This window comes from Candida jiufengensis (genome assembly GCF_024610255.1).
Source record: "Candida jiufengensis strain CBS 10846 chromosome Unknown scaffold1, whole genome shotgun sequence".
In the NCBI taxonomy this organism is placed as follows: domain Eukaryota; kingdom Fungi; phylum Ascomycota; class Pichiomycetes; order Serinales; family Debaryomycetaceae; genus Lodderomyces; species Lodderomyces jiufengensis.
In genome coordinates, this window is record NW_026261562.1 from 1,737,554 (window position 1) to 1,751,062 (window position 13,509).

The window sequence follows — 13,509 nt, forward strand, 5'->3', positions numbered from 1 at the left end:
TAAAATTTAGTGTAATTGTATCTAGCCTGATTTTAAAAATAAAGAATTAAAATTAATAACAAGAAATAAATAAATTGTTTTTTTTGAGGTGGTTTATGAAAACTAACTTGAAAAAATTGTTGATAAACCAATCACCATTATTCCAATAATACACCAAATCATAACAAAATTCATATCACCACCAAATGATACAGCACTTCCATACATTGACAATGAAATAACCGTTAAAAATCCACTAGTTAAACTCATAGTTAAACCAAATATAAAATTTAAATTTTGTAAATTGTAATTTTTAGAATTAAATTTCAAAAATAAGTAACCCAAAAAAGCACCAGCAGGTTGTGATAATCCACCTAATAATGAACTAATTAAAACTGCTTTTAATTTAGCAAATTTTGAAGTTTGTGACATTGAATAATATAATGGTAAACACATTGAAAAACCTTCTGTGAAATTATGTAATACAAGACTTATAAATATAGATATACCTAATTTAGGATTTGTTTCAGAAGTAATATATGTTATAAATCCTTCTGGTAATTTATGTAATGTTATTGCTAATGTTGTTTGAATACCAATCAATAATAATCTTGATAATGGTGAGTTTACATGATGATGATGATCAATTTCATGAGAATGATGTGATTGATTTGAATGGAATACTTCATTTTGTTGATGATTTTGATGGTGGTGTTGGTCATGTTGATTATGACGTTGTGATTCATCATCATCTTCTACTTCAGTTGATCCATCTTCATTTGAATCATTATTAGTTAATTGAGGAATTTCACAAAAATGTAATTTATCTTGTGAATTATTTGAATGTTCATGATTTTTATAAGTACATAATTCAGCTGATGAATAACCTTTACATTCACCTGAAGTTTCTTCATTTTCATGATGTGATAAAAACATTTGAATTAATGATTTTCTTGGTTTTAATGTTTTTCTTATTAATGGTGTATTTTCATGATCTCTTACTTCCATATGGACTGAATGATTATGTTCTTGAGGAGCTGATGGTGGAAAATATTCTTGAATATCTGCTGAATTTGGATCATCTACTCTTGAAGGTTTTGAAGAAGTATCATCTTTTAAATTAATATTTGAGTCAAGATCTTCCGAATGAGAATGAGAATGAGAATGATCTTTTTGATTATGAGAATGAGAATGTTGATGATTATGTTGACTATTATTATTATTATGAGAATGATGATGTCCATCATAATGATGATTTATTTCTTCTTCATCTTCACCTTTAACATTATTTCCATGATTACAATGAACAATACTTTCACTAGTTAATAAATGTAAAGCAAAATTAAAAAATAAACAAATTAAAATCCCACCAAAATAACTAATCATTAAATAAAATTGTAAATATTTTTTACTTATTTCTTCTTCATCTTTCTTGGTGTTTTCTTGCAGTTTTAATAAATATTTATGAGCTTCAGGTAATAATCTATATAATGAAGTTATAATTAAACAACCAGAACTTAATGCTAATGATCCATTAAGAAATGAATAATTTTCTTTTAATTTAAATTTATATCTTGATGTAATCAGTTTTGGAAAAATAAAATAATAAATATCATCAAAATATATAATTAATGTTCCAAATATACATATAATTGATGAAAAAAATGTAAGTACCCAACCTTGTGATGATGTTCTTGATAGAAACTGTAGAATTTCAATCATTTATGAATAACGATTTCTTATCAATTTTGAATTGTAATTGTTGATGATTAAATTATGAAAAAAAGTCCGAATAATAATGTAATGAAATTTCATAAATGGAAATTTGTAAATTAAAATATTTATTTATTTTTTATTTTTGCTAAATCAAAAAGTGAGATAAAAAAATTAAAGTAGTTATCACTAAATATTATTATATTCTCTCTCTTAAGTATATATTATAAGATTATATATAACAAACAAACAAGGATTATTAAGCTTTTATATCTTTAACAACATCACTTAATTACCAACCAATACTTTGAATTCTGACATTTTGTAATAGGAGTATAGAGCATATCCCTTTTTTCACATTCTCTATCCTGTTGAATTTTTTTTCTCTATTTATTAATTTTTTAAAACATTAAATACATTTATACAATTTATTATATACTTGTTAGATTTCTGATTAATCAGTTTTTGGTCCACTAATATCTAAATTATTCAATGGTAAACTTTCTCTATCTTTTTTAGTTATAAATGGTAATTTTCTATGAGTTGTTTTAGCTCTTGCAAATTTTCTCTTTTTTAAATGACTTAAATCAAATGAATTACATTTAATAAATAACCACATTCCAAAAGCTATTATAATAACACAAGTAGGTAATGTCATCATAATCATATATTTTTCATAATCTAAACCTTCTTCAATTTCATCAGCTTCTCCTAAATATTTAGCTCTATGTTTTTCTTCTAATCTTTGTAAATCTGCAAAATCTCCTTTACTTACTTTTGATCCTTTCCAAAATTCAACAACTATTGAATCACTAAGAACATTAAATTCATCATCTGGGACATTATCTGGTTGTAATGATATTAATACTTTTTTTTCAAATGCATCTTTACCTATCCAATCTTCAATTACAGTCAATGGCCAAAATCCATCTTCATTATTAATCCATTCTGATACATAAAATGAATTTTGAACTTTACCTCCATGTTCCAATACTTTTGATCTTTTATCGAATGGTGTATATTCTATATCGTTTTCTTCATCTTCCACTATAGCATCTCTTTTTTTTAAACCTTTTTGATGAGCTGATTCCTTAATATTTGATAAATGAATTCTAACTTTTTCAACTTCTGGTGAAAAATATCTTGAATACCAAGTAACAAAAGAAGTTTTATCCATTCTTACTCTAACATCATCTTCTGGTGTACAAAATGGTTCAGTTGATGTATCTTTACCTATCCCCTTTTTTTTATATCTATCAGGAGTACAACGAATTATTGGATTCAATAAATGGTTTTCTAAATCTGATTCTGAGACATAAACAACTTCTTCATGTATTTCATCATCTGCCATATTATGAGCTTGTAATTGTTCTTTATTATATGTAATAGTAGTTGCAGATTGAAAATAAGTACTATAATTTGGTCTACCATTTTTAGTTCTACCATTTTTAATTTCTGGTCTTATAGTTTTAGGCCAACCTTCTTTATTTAATGATACCCATTCAGCTAATGGATCAGTTTCTTTTGGTGGTTTTGCACTTATTGTTACCCCTGCTATAACAGTAGGTCGTACAATTTCTGTTTTACCATCTATTGTTCTAAACCAATTTGCTGGTGGTGGATCGGATGATGAAGAACCTGTTTTCATTGCTTGAAGTCTTGCATAATCTTTATTTATTTTGATTTCTTTAATACGTTTCTGATTTTGATGTTTAGGTTCTGTTGTTGGAGTTAATTCTGTTGTATACATTTGAGTTGATGATGGAATTATAGTTTGATCTGGTTGTGATAATGTTAAACTATTCACAGTCTGAGTTAGAAGTATTGAGCATACAATTGCTATTGATGATACTTTCATTGTTGATATATGAAGTGAAAGTAAATGAGTAGATAATTTGTAAATTGATGTTAATCGGAGTTTTTAAATAAAAAGAAAGATTAAGATCAATTTAATGTTTTTCTTATTTTTATTTTTAATTTTAAGACTCTCTTTGAAAGAAAAAGAAAATAGAGAGAGAGAGAAAATAAAATAAAACGGTTATACTTAAATCATTTTATCACCGATGGTTTAAAAAATTTAAATTTAAAAAGGTAAGGCTAAATTTAAAACTTATTAATAACGATGTAAATGTTGTAAGTTTTTTAAATAGATAATAAACTCTATTGACAATCACTTAAACAAGATTGTACTAAGATATCTTATTTAATATAAACTATATTTTGATTTATGGCAAGAAAAATTCCATCATTATAAACATTGATTTTTTGTGAATAATGAAACTATGCTGAGATTGCCAAAATTGCGTTAACTACACCTCAATTATAAAATAAATTGATATTAAACGTTTATTATAGCTAAACTATATATACTAGATGATTTAGTATGGAAAAGAGATGTGATGTAAAACTAAATTAAAAATTTTATAGAGTCGAAAAAGTTTGTTACAAAATTTGTGAAAAATTATTTGGTAGCTACACCAACTTATAAAGAGTTCAAGAATCAATACTTTTCAATCAAAACTTAATCTTTGATTATATCTATATATTGTTAACCTATTTTTTTTTATCTAATCCCTAATTTCCAAATTTGGTCTTTTAATAGCTCTTGTTTTCTTCTTAGTACCAGCTTTAGTAGTCTTTATTAAATCTCTATTAAGATTATCAAAATCTTTAACTTTATATATTCTAACAATCCAATTTTCTGAAGTAAAAGCTTCTTCAACAACATTTAATTTTGGTGCATCAGCAGCTGATATTTGTTGATTTCTAACACGATCTACTCCATCTCTACCTCCAAATAATTCAGCAAATCTATAATAACACATTTTATACATTAATGAATTTTTCATTGTTATGGAAGCATCTTTATCTACTTTATATTCTCCTCTATCTGTAAAATAATCTCTCTCCTTAATTTCATCAGGCCATATTCCTTCTGCTATTCTAACCATCCATAAGAATTTATTTATATCATCACCTGAATATCCTAATAATCCTCCAAATATAACTAATACATAATCAACATCATGTTGTTTTAAAATCTCATATGAAACTTCTTCTGAAGATGACATTGCTTTTCCTACCGTTGCAATATGTGTATTATTCCAAGTATTATTATCAACTAAAGTAGTTCTATCAGCCATACCACCAATTTGATATCCATAATCCCACCAAGCCATAACTTTTGCATCTTCGGGTGTATTCATTCTAAGCCAATAATAAGCTTCTCTATAATCATCAATTAAATGTTGAGATCCATCTGGATTTTTCGAAGCTAATACAACTGATGGTGATGAATAAGCATTTGAAGTTACCCAAGTACAATGTAATACAAAATAAAATAAATAAAATCCGAATGATAATAATATAATTAATTTTGAAATTAATGCTGCAATAGGCAATTTCTTATATTTTTCTTGAATTTTGGTGGTGGTAAATATATCAACAACATTTAAATAAACATCAAATAATTTAGATAATGCAATTGCACCAGCAATACATATAACAGGAGTTAAAGTTAACATTAAACGAACCATAACACCAGCGAAATATGAACACAAGACACTATAAATAATAACAAATACATGTTCATCTCTTAGTTCTTGGAAACACAAATATATTCCAGCTGGAAACAACCAAATTAACATTGATGTATCAAAAAAGAAAGAAGGCCAAGCAGTAGGTTGATGTTCTGAAACTGATGCAATAATAGGTATATGAATTTTAGCATAATTTGTATCCCAAAGTGAATAAAATCTACCAGTCCATGGTGCAATCCATCCCATAGCAGTTAATCCAAATAATGCCCCCACACCCAACACAAAAACTAATCCCATAGATACAATTAAAAATGATTTAAATTGTTTTGAAGGAACTTTAGATTTAACATAATCTCCAAATGCAACTAATTGTAATAATCCAAAAACACCTAAAGCAGCCATATGATCATTTGATCTTATTGGTAAAAACCCTACAAAGGGGATTTGCATACTTGCTAGTGTTCCCAAAGCGTACCATGTAGTATAAGCAGCATATAATTTTGGATTATATCTACCCATTAATAATAATACAAATACATGTAATGGAATTAAATTTGTTATAAATACATAACCACCCCATGCACTAACCATATAAAAATAAAATATAGCAGTTAAAGTAGCATAAAATATAGATCCAATTTTCATTGATTTGATCCAAAAATAAAAAGTTGCCATTAATAAAGTTATAGCAATTGCTTCATTATCATAAGATCCAGCTACTGATCTAGATATATAACCTGGTGCAATACCCATAAATATAGCAGCTAATAATCCAGCATTTGAATCTTTCATTTCTTTAGTTAAGAAGTAAGTAGCAATTGCAGTTAATCCACTAAAAACTGGTGCTAACATAACACAGATATTTCTAATATCAACAGGTAATTTAAACCAATCTTTTAATACATGCCATATAGCCCCTGAAGTAACCATTAATCCAGGATATAAAGTACCTCCAGTAACTCTTCCCAAGGGGTACCAAGTTCTATCATCAAACCAATTTAAAAATTCATAATATGAATGAGTTACTAAATATTTTGTAGCTCTAAAATTAAACCATGGATCAAATTCATGAATTATTGATTCAAATCTAATAACTGAAAATAATCTTGATGATATAGCAGCTCCAGCTATAGATATTAATATTATTACTTTTAATAATGACCTTATTAGTTGAACATCAACACCCAATACTTTCAATTGAGTTGATTTTTGTAGTGACATGTTTGTGAAAAGTATTGGTTATTGTATAGTTAATTTTATTAATTTGACACAACTGAAAAATTTAAACCGTGTTTTCTAAACTCTTTCAGAGCTTGTTGTAAAAATATGAAATGTCAAAGAAATTTACGACATGTCAAAAAATTATTATATAAATGCATTAGAATATTATATTTATTATTATTTACTAATTAAATCTAAATATCATTCAATCTATAAATTAAACTACAATTTAAAATGAACTCCAGCTCCAATTTGCAGGTACACTTCCCACCAATTGTTCACTACGATTATTACTATTATTTTGTTGATTTGATCCATTTATTATATTTGACTTATTAGGTTTTTGTTGATTATTAGCTTTATCAAGTTCCTTAAACAGTTGTCGTATTTGTTGATTCTTATGATGTGGGAAATGATGAGGAATATTATTATTTATTATGTTTGCATTATGATTTAATTCAATAGCTGAAGGCGACTTTGGATTTATATGAACTCCAAATTCCTTTTGTATAAATTCATTATATTCAGCAATACAATTATCACAAACTTTTGATAATGTACCTCTACCACCTGTAGTAAATTGTGCCATATGATTAATGTATAATGAATGTGAAGTATGTTCTTTACAAAATATACCACCACATTTTCTACAATGATGTCTTCTTTCAAAAAAATTGAAAACTTTTGTACATGTTGGTATACTACATTTCAAAACTGTTTCATCTTTTATCCAATGTTTTCTTGTTGGTGGAGCTTTTGATATATCGAAATTTCTTGAACTTATAAATCTATTGAGGGATGTAAATTTGGGGGAATTAGTTGAATCTTGTGATATTGTTGAATCTGTTGATTTTATGGATGCTGTTGATGAATCTATGTTTCTTTGATGACCAAATGCTTGTAAATGAGCTTCATATTCTGGGGAAGACGATAAGAAGTCTGGAGAATTTGATCCTGATCTATTTGATAAATAATAACTCCCACTTTGTGTCATTCTCAATACTGCTGGAACATACATTGGATTTCTTAACCCTTTAATTTGCTGTAAATGTTTATTGGACCTTTGATTTTGATTTTGTTCGTTTTGTTGATATGGCTGATTCTGGTGGTGGTGTTGATGATTTTGATGTGGTTGATATTGTTGTTGTTGTGAATTTATTGGTTGTGGAATATTTTGTTGTTGTAAGTGAGATTGTTGCATGTGAGGTAGACTTTGAACTGCTTGCAAACCTGGATTCAGTGGTTTTCTTTTAGTATTTATATCTTGTGGTGGCATTACTGGTATTCTTGCTTGAGAATTTGTTGGTAAATTATTATTTGATTGAAAAGGTTGCCTAAATTGATCTCTTTGAGGTTTTATATCTTGTTGACGATTAAAAGAGTCCAATTGTTGTTGTTTTAAATCTTGATGATATTGATTTATATTTTGTGATGATGATGTGGAAGATGAAGATGATGTATTATTATTATTATTATTATGAGTTATTGGGTCTATTAATTCTCCTTCTGGTAATCTTGGTAATGATTGTTTTCTATTTATTTGTGAATTAATTAAATTAGTAGTTGGAGTTTGATTTACTGGTGATGGAATTTTTGGAGTTGTTTTAGGTTGTCTTGTAAGACTTGCAAATGATGATAAATCTACTTCCGCTGGTTGATAAGGTTCTTGAGTTTTAGATTTTCTTCTTGCATTTTGTTCTTCAATCTTGGAAATTACTAAATCATCAGGATTAGTTACAGGTCTTGGTGATAAACTTAATTTTTTTAATGCATTCAAAGTTAAATTCTTTTGTTGTAATAATGTTTCTTCATCATCATCATTATTATCATTATTATCTTCCTCTGTACTTGTTGTACTTGACGTTTTATTTGTATTTCTTCTTTTTTTAGTATCTGGTTTATCATTAAATGGTAATTGTTGACCAATTTGTAAATCTTCCATCAGTTTTTGATTAGTTATACTTGATAAAACTGGAGCTTGTATAAATGATTGAAAATTTTTAAAATTATTCATAGATGAATTACTTCTTAATAATTGAGGATTATTTGTTGCACTATTGTTCCTATTTAATGTAGGATTTACTGGTGTAGTTGTTGTTAACATATGTTGTTGTTTTAATGATTTTAATGATGCTATTGATAATACTGATTGATAAGATTGAGTTCTTGATTTACTTAAATCCTTTTTTGCAAACATTATATCAGAAGATTTATTATTAAATGAACCAGATTGTTCATCATTATTTGGATTTTCGGAATTTTTGCTATTATTACTATGATGAGATGAAGTTGGTGATGGTAATTGTTGTTGTTGCTGTGGTGGTGGTGGTTGTTGTTGTTGTGATCCATTTAATTCTTCTACTGTGTTATCATTGTTGATTTTATTATTGGAATTTGTGTTAATATCATTCTTAGTGTTAGTGTTGGCGTTAGTGATGGTGTTAGCGTTGATGTTAGTGTTGGTGTCATTTTCATTACTATCATTATTATTGTTATTGCTTATATTTTGAGGTAATTCTTCAATTTGAGAATTCATATTATTATTTTCAAGTGATGAATGTGAATTAAGATTGGTATTATTACTTTTATTATTTATTATTATATCTTTATCATATTGTTCGTAATGTGATTGTTGTCCCGTTTTATCATTTTTATCATTATTATTACTGATGTTACTTTCGTTATTCTTATTATTATTATTATTAGTAGTATTATAATCTTTTATATTAATATTTTTCTGGACAGACGTTGATGTCTGTATCATACTTTAGTTATTGATTAAATATAAATGAGAAAGATAGAAAAATATGGTTGTAGTAATTTTTGAAAATAAATTTAACTTGTTTTCTTAAACTGATGTTATAATAATATCTAATAATAATATTAGTGTTAGTGTTAATAAAAATAATAAAAAAAGAAATCTTTAAATAGAATAAAAAATTAATGTTACCAAATAGAAATAGATGATAAAGATTATTTTAATTAGTTTTATCATATGATAAAACTAATATTTGAATTATAATCCCTGTTTGAAAAAAATGTTTTTTCAAGTTATTAAGGTTGAAAAGTAAGTAAGTAAATGTATGTAATAACTATATACGTATAAATATAACTTTAATTGAAACATATGATATTAAGACAAATAAGACCTTAACTATAATTTACACTAAACTTCAATAATAATTGTTATCGGAACAAAAAGATAATTAATTTACAGTGAAAACAAAATTGTTGTTTTGTGTAGAATTGATTTATCGTTTTAAAAAAAGTTCTCATTTTGTTTCAATTGTCGCTTTTCTAGAATTTTTTTGTCGCCTAAAGCATAGTTTGATCTGTTGTTTCGACCTACAAATTTCAGTCGCACTTTTACTCTTTATTTTACTAATAAACAAAACGTACGAAATTTTTGACCCTATAACGACAAATCCGTTTGCAACGAAACAACAACTTAGAGTCTTAAAACGAAAACTTGATTCTACAGAGACTAATGATAATCTTGGAAGAACGACAATCCCATTCTACCACGACAATAGATTTAATTTGACAGTAAATTATTATTACAATCTTTTATAAGCTATCAAATTCAAACTTTTTTTTTCTAATGCTACCAGTTAAATTTTTTTACGATTGATTCTTATAAACTTAATTAAGGGAAGTACCGTTGTAGCTACCAATTTACATACTCTTTTAATTCTTAGTATTAAAAATTAAATTTATTCTATTGGTTTAATTTTAAATTATTTTGTCTAAATAACTTCCCCGGGAAAAAAATTTAAATTTTATAATCGATCAATTCTTTAAATAGATCAGCTTCATAATCATTATTTTAATCAATACTCAGTCATTATATACATATATATCTATTCCAAACACTACAATAACTCAAAATGATTTCACGTATTGGTTTATTAAATAAACAATCAATAAATTTAATTACAAAAAATTCTTATTCAATAACAAAATCATCATCATCAATACAAATATTAAAAAATTCAAGATCAATTACATCAATATTATTAAATAATAAAAGATTTTCTTCATCAATTCCAACAGTATCAACAACTCATGATCAAGAACAAGATGTATTAGTAGCACAAAGAAAAAATAGACCAACTTCACCACATTTACAAATTTATCAACCTCAATTAACTTGGATTATGTCAAGTTTTCATAGAATTACTGGTATTGCATTAGCTGGAATGTTTTATACATTAACTTGTACATTTGCTGCTACTTCAATATTAAATATTCCATTTGATACAAATACTTTAGTTTCTGCTTTTGCAAGTTTACCTATTTTTTTACAATATAGTATAAAAGCTATTGGTGCTTTCCCATTTGTTTATCATGGTGCTAATGGTATAAGACATATTTTATGGGATTTTGGTAAAGAATTAACTTTAAAGGGAGTTTATAGAACTGGTTATGCTGTTTTAGCTGTAACTGCTTTAATTGGTACTTATTTAACATTTATTTAAAATTATATTATTTAATTAATTAGTTAGTAAATAGATGAAATAATGAATAAGGATAATTTTTATTTATGGAATATTGAATTAAAATTAGAAGAGAGTTAGTTATAATAGTTGAACTCTACAATAATTCTTTCTCAAAATACGTCATAAAACTTTTGTATATTTTTCATTAACTTTAATTTTTTTATATCATTTCATTTTTTATCGTAACCCAGCAATTTCTATATCTGAATCAAAGCATAAACATGGAGTATCATTAGTACAAAATCCACAATTAAATTTTAATTTTTTTTTCATAATTATATCATTAACAACAATTGGATTTCTAGCATCATTTGAATTTGACATAGGTGAATCATTACCATTACCATTATTATTATTATTCTTAAAATCATTATTTGTAATATTATTGTTATAATCATTATCATTCTTATTATATATTTCAACTTTACCTAATTCCATTTCTTCTTTTATTTTATCCTCTAATACTAATTTATTTAAAAAATCATGTTCATCAACAAAAAAATCAATATCTTCAATATTTGGGTTTATAATATATTTATTTGAAATTGATTGTTGATCAACTAAATCAATTGTTGTTTGATTAATTTTATCAGGACTATCAATTGGTTTCATTAAATCTGATGATGATGTTGGTGATTCTTCAATTGTTGCAGTTTGTAATTCAATATCCATTAAATCTAATGTTGGATCATTAAATAAATTTGATGCTTTTAATGGTCGTAATAAATCTGGTGTAAATGATGAAGTTGTTGGTCCAATTGTTTTTGGAGTTATTGTTCCATCATCTTTTTTATTCAATGTTCTCTTGGAATATTTTGTGTGTTGATCATTTGAATTATTTAACATTTTAAATTTATTTCTTAATTCAACATAATTATTAATTTGATTATTTAATGATTCAGACGTTGTTATACTCGATTGTTGTTTCTTAACACTTTTAATAATATCTGATGATTTACTTAAATAATTTAAAAATTTATTTAAATCATTTAAATTATTAATTGAATCTAATTGATCTGGTTTTGTATTACTTAAAGTTATTAATTTTTTTGTTTGAGTATTATTATTGTTGAAATTATTTAATTTAACATTGTTTTTTAAAGCATCAAATGTAATTACTCCATTTTGTACAAAACTTAATTCTTTTATTTGATTTTTCAATACTTCAATATAATTTCTTATAATTTCTTGTTCTTTCAATTTTGATAAATATGACATTTTTAATTCCATCATATGTAAATTTGGATCATTTGATTTTATTGGTGGTGGTGGTGGTGGAGCTGCAGTTGGTGATTTTGATTGTTTTAGTATTGGAGTTGTAGTTGTAGTAGTGGGAAGTGGAGCAGGTTTAGATATATGTTGTGGAATAGGTTGCTGTAGTTGCTCTTTTTTCACAGTTGTCTGTGGTTCTGTTTTCATGACTGGTAATGGTATTGGTTTTTTATCAACTTTTGGATGATTTTGTGCTGGGCTAACTGAATTGGCAGGATTTGCAATTGATTGTTTCATAACATTATTCTCTTGTTTAATTTGAGTAGGTGGTATAGATTTCATTTGCTCATTCAATTTGACCATAGGTTGTTGCAAATTTTGAGTATTATTTCCATTAATTGTAGCTGTGTTTCCCTGTGTTTGATTCAAATTAGCTGGATTCGACATTTCTCTGGCTAATTTTGGTTTTCTTTTAATCATATTACTATTATTGTTATTATTAATATTATTATTAATAGTATTATTATTAATTTGAGTTTTTGTAATTTTTTCACATTCATTACCAGTTGGTTTTCTCCCAGGTCTTGGTCTCGGTGGAAGTACCCATTTCTTAGAAGTATTTAACCCACCATTTGAATCATTTGTAAAAGAAGTTTTCAAAGGTAATAAAATTTTACCATTAGGAATAGGATTAAATTTACTTGTTGAAGGCATTATTGAAACTGGTTTTGGTGCAATTGCTGGTTGAATTTTTGTATACTTTGGGGCTATTGGTTGTTGTTGCCGTATTTGTTGTTGCTGAGGTTTTAATTTTGGTTTTGATATTGTTGTTGTTGCTGTTGTTTGGTTGTATTGCATTGATTTTGGTTGTGGTTGAACTAATTTTGATTGTAAATTATTAGGTTGTTGAGTGGTTTGAGTATTCGGTGGAATTGATGTTCGTTGTATAAAATTCGGTTTTGACATCGTGGCTGCTGGATTCTTATTTTGTATAGAAATTGGTGTTGAAATTGGAGTCTGAGACTGTGATTTTGGTGGTTGTTGCAATTTTGAGTTATTTCCAGGTTCTGTTTTAATCTGCGTTGCAACTTTCGGCTGTTGTTGTTGTTGTTGATTGTTTCTGTTATTACTCATTTTGTGGGATTTTGTTATATGAGATATACCGAGTCCATCTAATGAATCTTATCTTGAATTTTTGTAGTTGAAAATTATGATTTTTTATTGTTGTCTCAAAAGTTTGCCAATGAACTGGAAAATATGGGGGAATTGAATATTTAAGTTTTTTTTTAATTAGCTTTGTTTTGAATAGTTATGGCAATTTTAAAGTGGTTAAAAATGATAGAATA

At 26.2% G+C, this 13,509-nt stretch overlaps 6 protein-coding genes across 6 annotated transcripts; 1 reads left to right on the forward strand and 5 right to left on the reverse strand. All coding sequences in view use genetic code 12, as the record gives it.

Annotated features, from left to right (window-relative positions):
• Window positions 1-102: 102 nt before the first annotated feature.
• Window positions 103-1,701, reverse strand: KGF54_004517 (Zn(2+) transporter; the record flags this gene model as incomplete). Its single annotated transcript, XM_051765224.1, has 1 exon — window positions 103-1,701. One exon carries the CDS (start codon window positions 1,699-1,701, stop codon window positions 103-105), a length of 1,599 nt encoding a protein of 532 aa, XP_051618559.1.
• Window positions 1,702-2,146: 445 nt separating this feature from the next.
• On the reverse strand, window positions 2,147-3,550 carry KGF54_004518 (uncharacterized protein; the record flags this gene model as incomplete). Its single annotated transcript, XM_051765225.1, has 1 exon — window positions 2,147-3,550. The coding sequence occupies one exon, from the start codon at window positions 3,548-3,550 to the stop codon at window positions 2,147-2,149; it is 1,404 nt and encodes a 467-aa protein (XP_051618560.1).
• Window positions 3,551-4,259: 709 nt separating this feature from the next.
• On the reverse strand, window positions 4,260-6,452 carry STT3 (dolichyl-diphosphooligosaccharide--protein glycosyltransferase subunit; the record flags this gene model as incomplete). The annotated part of the gene is made up of 1 exon (XM_051765226.1): window positions 4,260-6,452. One exon carries the CDS (start codon window positions 6,450-6,452, stop codon window positions 4,260-4,262), a length of 2,193 nt encoding a protein of 730 aa, XP_051618561.1.
• A 229-nt stretch (window positions 6,453-6,681) lies between these two features.
• On the reverse strand, window positions 6,682-9,216 carry KGF54_004520 (uncharacterized protein; the record flags this gene model as incomplete). The annotated part of the gene is made up of 1 exon (XM_051765228.1): window positions 6,682-9,216. The coding sequence occupies one exon, from the start codon at window positions 9,214-9,216 to the stop codon at window positions 6,682-6,684; it is 2,535 nt and encodes an 844-aa protein (XP_051618562.1).
• A 1,123-nt stretch (window positions 9,217-10,339) lies between these two features.
• On the forward strand, window positions 10,340-10,930 carry KGF54_004521 (succinate dehydrogenase cytochrome b subunit SDH3; the record flags this gene model as incomplete). The annotated part of the gene is made up of 1 exon (XM_051765229.1): window positions 10,340-10,930. The coding sequence occupies one exon, from the start codon at window positions 10,340-10,342 to the stop codon at window positions 10,928-10,930; it is 591 nt and encodes a 196-aa protein (XP_051618563.1).
• A 198-nt stretch (window positions 10,931-11,128) lies between these two features.
• HAP42 (Hap42p) lies at window positions 11,129-13,297 on the reverse strand (the record flags this gene model as incomplete). Its single annotated transcript, XM_051765230.1, has 1 exon — window positions 11,129-13,297. One exon carries the CDS (start codon window positions 13,295-13,297, stop codon window positions 11,129-11,131), a length of 2,169 nt encoding a protein of 722 aa, XP_051618564.1.
• Window positions 13,298-13,509: the final 212 nt, after the last annotated feature.